Source organism: Triticum aestivum, chromosome 3A (genome assembly GCF_018294505.1).
Source record: "Triticum aestivum cultivar Chinese Spring chromosome 3A, IWGSC CS RefSeq v2.1, whole genome shotgun sequence".
NCBI classification, from domain to species: Eukaryota; Viridiplantae; Streptophyta; class Magnoliopsida; order Poales; family Poaceae; genus Triticum; species Triticum aestivum.
In genome coordinates this window covers 476,727,615-476,735,854 of record NC_057800.1, presented here as the reverse complement: position 1 = coordinate 476,735,854, position 8,240 = coordinate 476,727,615, and the positions used below count along the sequence as shown (strand labels likewise).

The window sequence follows — 8,240 nt, the reverse complement described above, 5'->3', positions numbered from 1 at the left end:
TTATAAATCTCTAAACCTATTTAAGTGAATTGGTATTCACCCTAACTGAGGTTTTGAAAAATAAAATGCATTTCGAGAATGCATGTGGGATAGACATATTTTTGCAAAGTCCTATATATTTATTTAGGTTAATTGGAATTTTTGGATTTTAGTGATGAGGTTTGATATTATTTAAAAATCAAAACATAATTCAACAGAGAAGTTTCTCAACTTTTATTGGACTAACATATTAATCCAGTGCACAATGCCGATTTCGATTTTTTTTGCCATTTCAAGAAAACATCACAGGAAAAGTCTAAGAAAAAAATCATACAAAAATATTCTGGGAATTTCCAATCCGAGAGAAGACCAGGGGCTAAGGCAGCACCCTAGGGGCCACTCAATGCCTAGGCGCCCTAGGGTTCTGGTCACATATGACCTGTACCCTTACCCCCCCCCCCCCTCCAGCTGGCTTCTAGTGCCTGATGGACTATATATACCTGCAAAACAACGTCCAATTTATCAAGGACTATATATACTTTCAATCTATCATCCTCCATCTCCAACCCTACCTTTTTTCCTCAAAGATGGGCCAGAAAAATTCTTGATAATTGTTTACAGAAGTTTGAGGGTAAAATAGGGCCAAGTTGATGGCTTGAAGCCCAAGGGCCGGGGTTCCTATGGGCCCAATGCGGCCCTAGCTTGCAGCCCAAGGCTTAACCTCATGGGGCCCATAGGTCCTCCTCGGTTGCCCCCCGGCTCTCTTCCCATGTGAAACTAAAATTTCTAAAAAAATTCTAGCATCGGAAAAAATACTTCTCCACTGGTTCTTGTTTTGGCCGTTTTCTGCAGCTTCATGACAATTCCCCTCATGTATTGCAACATACAAATCAAGAGGAAAAATGCATAAGAATCGTGTGATAATGTTTAAAACATGTATAAGATTTAGTAATTTGTAGTAAGAAATAATGATGCAAAATGGACGTATGAGCCAACATCTACACGGCGGCACTTGTCGCTAGGCCACCACAACGCCCACCATCCCGAGTCACCGCTTCGAAAGCGGAGAAGCCACCTAGCCCGTCAAAAACGGGCCACAGATGCGTAGCGGGTTGCCCCCGCTGCTGCACCAACTCCCAACTACCACCCACACTACGGCCAAGCCCGGCCTTCCCGATGATGACAGCGGAGCGCAGGTCTGGTCGGTAACCGACCTTGACCTGAGACCGACCCTCCTCCGCCCGAGCTCCCCTTAGCCAAATAAAAACCCAACCACAACCCTCGAGTTGACGTGAGGTTTTACTAGTATCACTAATACAAAAGAAAAACGGTTGTTGTGTATGGACTAGCATTTCGAGTGCGAAGTTATGGTGCTCGGGCACCTTGGTACCTGTTTTTTTTGAAGAAAATAAATCATACTTTGAAGTTTCAAAAAGTGAAACAAATTATGTGGAAACTTGTATGTGTTCGCTATGGGTCCGTGAAATTTTGTTTTGGAAAAATGCAATCTTTGGGCTGTACAATTTTTTTCTGGCCCAACAATAAAAAGCAGCCCATTTGCAATACATATTTGTCTTTTTCTTGTACGCCATTTGTCAAAGTAGAATGTTATGAAATTTTGCAAATACATAGTATATATGTGTATATGTGTTTACAATTTTTTTCAAAAAATTTGTTGTAGAAAATGGTTTTTCGGAAACGGAGGTTCCCGAGTATCATTGGCAAATTTCGGTAGCACTTAGTACTATACGTACACGCATGTATAGCATCGTTCTGGTTTGCTATAGTATTCTTGTGTCATGTTCCTGTACTCCATGAAGGTTGTCTATCAGCCTATACATGTGTGATGGGCTGCTATAGCTGCCTAACTTGAAGTTCATTGGCGACATTAAAACCAAAACAGTAGATTTGATCGTACATGCAGTACCAACACAAGTTGTGGGAGGCTCATGTTGCGAAAAAGAAGGAGTAGCATAGGCGAACCTCCACTGCTAGTAAATACTCATGATTATTATTTTCATGATGATGGAGTATATCGACGTCAATCAATTGATCAGAAATTTGGTAATAAACGGCACGATCACTGCTCACAAGCATGCGATAATAGCTTAAGTTTTGGAATACTAGTAGCCCTTTTCCAATACGATGGACGGACAACGGTCATGAGAGAATAAGCTACATAGTACTACTAGAAAACTACTGAATCTAGATCATATATATAGAGAGGAGCATCACTTGATTAGTGCGATGGGGAGGCGCGCGGTTCATGCTATATGAGCACACAGTAGTAGACCCCGCCGTGCTGGAGCGGCTCGACGGTGAGGCCGGCGTCGTCCACGAGGAGCGGCTCGGCGCGGTCGCCGTTGCAGCGGAAGAGGACGGCCCCGTCCCCGAAGTAGAGCTTGACGTCGAGGTGCGTGGCCGGGACGCTGCACGCGGCGCTGGTGCCCGCGAAGCACACCACCGCGGCGCCCCTGCCCAACACGCCCGTGGCCCCTGCCCCTGCCGCTGCCGCTGCGCCCGCGAACCCAACATCGTCCGCTGGTCCTGCATGCACGCAACACGGTCAAAAGAATGAAAACCGGGAGTGATATTAAGTGCGGCGCAGAGGGGAGTTATTGTCGCCCGTGACTTGCGAAACGGAAGACTACGAGGAAACCCAAGCGCCCAGCAAGCGTGTGACAGTCTTGGACTGCCATGCGCACGGTCGATCTAGGTAAAATCGCCCCCTGTATAATGTGAAGGGAACTTAAGCAAGCAAGCGCGCGCAGGAGGAAATTTGACCGCCATCACCTCAGTCTTTTCAGCAACGTACGTGCGTGCGTCCGTGCCCCCTCCTTATACGTACCCGGTAAAATTCTTCACACGCATCCGCTTCTTCCTCCTTTTCCTCTTGATGCTAGACAAGTTGCCGTGACAAGACCATACGAATGATGTACATTTATTATGAGTTGTGTGGCTTGCCACCACGATAGAATCCAGTGTTACTGTCCTTCAGTTTCACCCACAAAAGGGTTCCCTCCTTTTGGTTGTTTTTAACCTCTAATCTGTCAGCTTCGGATCAAACTATACTCCTTCCCCAAGTACTACAAAGAGTTTTTTTTTCCACTTGAATTACTACTACCACATGTGTGCGTGACAAGACCAATCTGCTCCCCACATCTTTCAATAACTAAGCAATGTGTTCATATATTTGCTTCTAAAGTCTCATTTTGGAATCTTATATGGAACCGTTTGCTTCCATTCCTTCAAGTCTAGTCTTTTCATCAACATGTGAAATAGATCCATGCATGGAATGCACGCATATGGGTGCATGCTTACTTGCAACTAGCATTAATGAATCTACAGGTCATGCTATGATGTTTTTGTCACCATGAAATAGTTCATATATTTGTAACATCCCATCACAAATCTCTCTCTCTCTCTCTCTCTCTCTCTCTCTCTCTCTCTCTCTCTCTCTCTCTCTCTCTCTCTCTTTTGCTCATGGAGTACAGCTCACGAGTTATGGTCTTTCCTAAAGCTGTGACTATTACAAGCTGACAAATTCCACCCATTTTTGTTTAGCGAAAAGTCATGCTTGCATGATGTACAGCTTGGAGTGACAAGATTGTGCATGCACTAGAGAGTTTACATGGTTCAACCTTGTCTCATTTACATGCCCAATCGTCAAACCATACGATATGCCCTTACGCTGGGATTTATAATTGGGGCCCTAAAGGCAATTTGCACTGCCTCATGCGAGGAAGCATACAAAAAAGATTGGACGTGCGTGTATGGGTATACCTAAACAATGGCAACGGGCAAGCTAACATCCAAAAGGAACTGAAATGGAGGCAGAATATTAATTATAAGAGAAACTCCCCCCTGTGGCCTCTAGTCCGTGAAGACACGAACACTTACATACGCATGCATGTGATAATATAGTGAGAGGGCGTGAATGAACAAAACATCAAAATGGTGTACCAAGATTAAGCACGTTTCATCACATACCTTGCAAGTTACTATTGTAGCTGATAGCATCGGTGGTGGCAGTGGTTGCAAATAAACTGGTCAGCTCGGCAGTAGCAGACGCACTTGCAACGGTGACGGCGGTGGAATCCGGCGAAGCAGGAGGAGGCAAAACAGCGGCCGCAGAGGTAGCAGGCGCCGCAGTGAGGCCTAAGCCGTATTGTACCAGTCCAAGCTTCGTCTTCGTGAAGTCCTCATACGCCTCTTCTTTGGCAACGGGGTTGTTCAAGAAGGGGTCGCTGTTCTTGCGGAGGCCGAGCTGATCAACGCCGATGGACCAGTATTGACCAAGCCCGGCGGCCGAGGCGCTGCTCCTTTGGCCAGTGCTGGTGGGACCTATTGCCACGTCGTTGCAGAGCCCCAAGAACATGCCGGCGGGCGATGCCACCGGTGGCTGCTGCACGGCAGGCACCGGCATGTACTGCGCGCCCAGGATGGCGGCGAGCTCCCCCGCAGACACGCAGTGCCCTTGCGGGTACTGCAGGAAGATCGGCTCGACGTCGGTGGCGACGAACTCGTCCAACGTTGGCGCAGGAGCCGGAGCCTGAGCCGGAGTAGACACGGGGGTCTGGCCCAGGCCGAACTGGTAGTGCATCTGCTGGTGGCACGCCGCGGCAAGCGGCGAGAGCAGGTCCATGGCCGCCGTCGCGGACATGTCCTGCGTGGCAGCCGGCTTCACCGGTTTGCTGGATCCGGACGACCGGTCGGAGGAGGAAGAGGAAGAAGACGTGGGAGCCACCGGCGAGAAGAGCGGCGGCTTCGGCGGATGGAACTGCTTGGGAGGTGGCGTATACGGCGCGGCGGCCTGCTGGCGTGCCGGGGCGCAGGCCCGGACGGGAGCGGCGCGCGCGGCCGCGTTGCGCAGCTTGTTCTTGGAGCGGGACTTGCGGTTCTGGAACCAGTAGAAGACGTTGGAGTCGCCGACCGGGCCATACTCCTGCAGGCGCATGCGGATGCGGGGGATCTCGTCGCGTGTCGGGTTGATCAGGCCGGAGTTGAAGAGCGTCTCCAGGATCCGGATCTGCTCCGGCCGGGGGTTCCACCGCGGCTTCGTGTCGGTGTTCCTCTCCTGATCAGGCCCTGCGTATATAGTCAACCGTTAATCAATTTGACCCCCGTCTCGATGACGATCGATCGATCCTCGATCAACGGCAGGCTACAAGACAGAACCCTATCTATCTAGCGCATGCAAGTGATCATGTGCAGCAAACAGTAGCATGCATGCATACCTGAGGAGAAGGGGGCCTTGAAGGAGTGGCCGGCGGCGGCGGCGGAGCCGGAGACGAGGGAGGGGGGCGAGCCGGTCATGTCGGGCTGCGACTGCCACACCTGGCTGCCGTGCTTGGAGCGGAACATGCTCGGCCAGTGCTGCTGCTGCTGCCTGCTGTTTGGCGACGCCATGGTAGTGGTACTACTACTGCCCTTGGCGACGATCTGATGTTCCTCCCCGTCGCAACACAACGACGGCCGGCCAGTTAGGGTGGAGCGCGGAGGCAGGGATCGACGAAACGGAGGAGACGACGCCTAGCTAAGCACTGCTCAGGTCTCCCTATGGTTTTTTCACCCACTAGCAAAGCAAAGCTGTATACGCATTCTTGCGTATTGCTGCCTCTTATAATGGCCGAACCCGAAGCCAACCACGGCGTGGCAATAAATGGAGTGCTGAAGTAGCTAGCTAGCAGGAGCAGCACGACCCCTCCTGCAAATTTTTTTCTCTTGGGGATACATGCATGCAAGGGACTACGGTCTACGGTAGGGCGGCTAGCTAGCTTGATGGGTTTGCATCAGGAGGGGACTGATGGACGGTTGCCCACCTGTGGCCCACCGATGCCCGATGGGTGCAAGTGCAAGTACTGTAGCGGGCGCGAGCTTGCCCTAGGTATGACAAGCAAGGAAGACACCGAGAACCCATCATGGCTCTGCCCGGCTCCTGCGTTCCTGCCTCCCTTACTGTTAGTGCCCTTTTGCTTGCGCAGATGGTGGTGTGCGTGCGTGATGGTCACCTGGGCTGGGGATCGCAGGTTAAACCCTCTGATCGTCGCATCTGCAGCCTGCACAAAACGGTATACTACTAATCTACTATATGCATGTCGAATTCGAGATTTGTCCGTGCAGTAATTTCGAAAAAAATGTGCACCACTGTTCTAAGCATTGATTACGCCCATCAATATTCCATGTGTTTTGATTAAGTTCAAGGAGTAGCGTTGGACTGAATGTCCCATGTGCTTCGAGTCAATGGAACTTGGGTGTATGTTGCGCACGTTACCGGATTCAGTTAAAATATATAGAGACCCCCCAAAAGAGATGTCATTTGATTCATTTCATATACTTTTTTCATTGAGTCGAGGTTCATGTTTATTTTCCTTTAAAATATGGAGGATAGGAATCAATCCTTATGTAGGAATAAGAACCCATTCCCATGAACCAAAAGGCTGTAAAGGATAAATTCCTATAAGAATCATATTCTATAGAATTTCTGTGAAATTCCTCCAAACCAATGGAACGAGACGCCCTTTTGACTGCGAGGCATATGTGGTGACTTTGTCAATTTCAAGATGTTATGTCGGCTCAGTATCTCGGATATGTTCATAGGGGTAAGGTCTGCGGTTGTATTGTGTTAAAAAAAAGACTGGTAGATTTCTTTTTCAAATGGGATTGTGCATGGTAGTTTTTCTATTTGATGTAAATTTTGACTGGTAGTTAGTAATTGGACCCTCACGAATTTTGAAGTGCAACATACTTCATGTGCCCGACTATTTTTCCCGGTGCGACTTCACAAAAAAGGCGGGCTAGTACTTACCAATGTTTTTTAGTTCTCTTGCTGTAAAAAGAATCTAGTTGAATTTTCCGGTAACCAAGCCAAACGGTTACCGAAATTTTTGGTGAACCCTGAGAAAAATTCATACCATTTGAAAAAAATCAAAATAATTTGAATTTAAACGTACAGGTAGCTAAAAAAATGCTTGCATGCATGTATTATCACAAATATAGACCATGACTCGATGCTAGTGCTCGCAACTTAGGGCGTGTTTGGTTGCTAATCGAGTTTTGGCGTTATCCACCGACCTGGCTCAGTGGAGCATGTGTCGATGAGCCAAGGCTTGGACCATGCTCTGTAACTCGTTTGGTTACTCGTATTGCATCTGGAGGAGCGATGGACAAAGGGTTTTGGGGTTATGGGCTTCGACACCTGAGAGGGTCGGCCACGATAACATATATATAACAAGAGGGTACCTCATCGGGTACAGATACATTATACAGAGATTACAATACATACAAATCTACAAGTCTAAAACCCTCTCTCAATCTTAACCATGATCTGAAGAATTCAGAAGATTAAGATTGCGACGACATCCCTCAAACTGAGGTAGTGGCAACGGCTTCGTGAAGATGTCAGCAAGTTGATCCTTCGATGGGATGAACTTGATCTGAAGCAACTTCTGTGAAACTCGTTCTATGACAAAGTGATAGTCAACTTCGATGTGTTTCATTCGGGCATGAAATACCGGATTTGAAGAAAGGTACGCAACGTCGATGTTGTCACACCAAAGAACAGGTGGATGATGCTGAGAGACTCTCAACTCTCGAAGCAAGGACTGAACCCAGATAAGTTCAGCCGTGGCATTGGCAACTGCTTTGTATTCCGCTTCAGTACTACTGCGAGACACTGTAACTTGTTTACGAGCACTCCAGGCGATCAAATTAGGACCACAGAACACTGCATATCCCCCCGTGGATCGCCTGTCATCTGGGCTACCAGCCCAATCTGCATCGGAAAACACCGAGAAGCCACCGGAAGGAGCAGACCGAAGATGCAGGCCCAGAGCAGCAGTCAAGCGAACATAGCGCAGAATGCGCTTCACAGCAGTCCAGTGAGTATCCCGGGGAGCATGAAGAAACTGACACACGCTGTTCACCACATAAGATATATCAGGACGAGTTATCGTCAAATACTGTAAGCTGCCAACAATACTACGATACGTTGTAGCCCCATCCGAAGGAAGAAGGGTACCATCAAGTGTAGAGAGTCTATCAGAAGCTGTCATGGGAGTGGTAGCAGGCTTACACTGAAGCATACCAGCACGACGAAGCAAATCCAGAGAGTACTTCTGCTGAGTGAGAGTCAGACCGGCATCAGAATGAGAGACCTCCAAGCCAAGAAAATAATGAAGCCGACCAAGATCTGTAATGGCAAAATCACCACTCAAAGCAGAAACAAGACGATCCGCAGCAAGAGCCGACGAGCTGATCAA

General features: G+C 48.5%; 1 protein-coding gene across 1 annotated transcript; it reads right to left on the bottom strand.

Annotated features, from left to right (window-relative positions):
• Positions 1-1,904: 1,904 nt before the first annotated feature.
• Positions 1,905-5,606, bottom strand: LOC123058448 (WUSCHEL-related homeobox 7). The gene is made up of 3 exons (XM_044481168.1): positions 5,217-5,606; positions 3,970-5,067; positions 1,905-2,526 (listed from the first exon to the last, which is right to left on the bottom strand). Exons 1-3 carry the CDS (start codon positions 5,386-5,388, stop codon positions 2,249-2,251), a joined length of 1,548 nt encoding a protein of 515 aa, XP_044337103.1. The 5' UTR covers positions 5,389-5,606; the 3' UTR covers positions 1,905-2,248.
• Positions 5,607-8,240: the final 2,634 nt, after the last annotated feature.

What these genes read in the sequence shown, in the direction of transcription:
- LOC123058448 (XM_044481168.1), bottom strand. Translation starts at nt 5,388, where the DNA reads ATGGCGTCGCCAAACAGCAGGCAGCAGCAGCAGCACTGGCCGAGCATG. An exon ending in CAAGGCCCCCTTCTCCTCAG is followed by an intron (nt 5,068 to 5,216) that starts GTATGCATGCAT and finishes CTATATACGCAG; the next exon opens with GGCCTGATCAGGAGAGGAAC. An exon ending in CTACAATAGTAACTTGCAAG is followed by an intron (nt 2,527 to 3,969) that starts GTATGTGATGAA and finishes GCGTGCATGCAG; the next exon opens with GACCAGCGGACGATGTTGGG.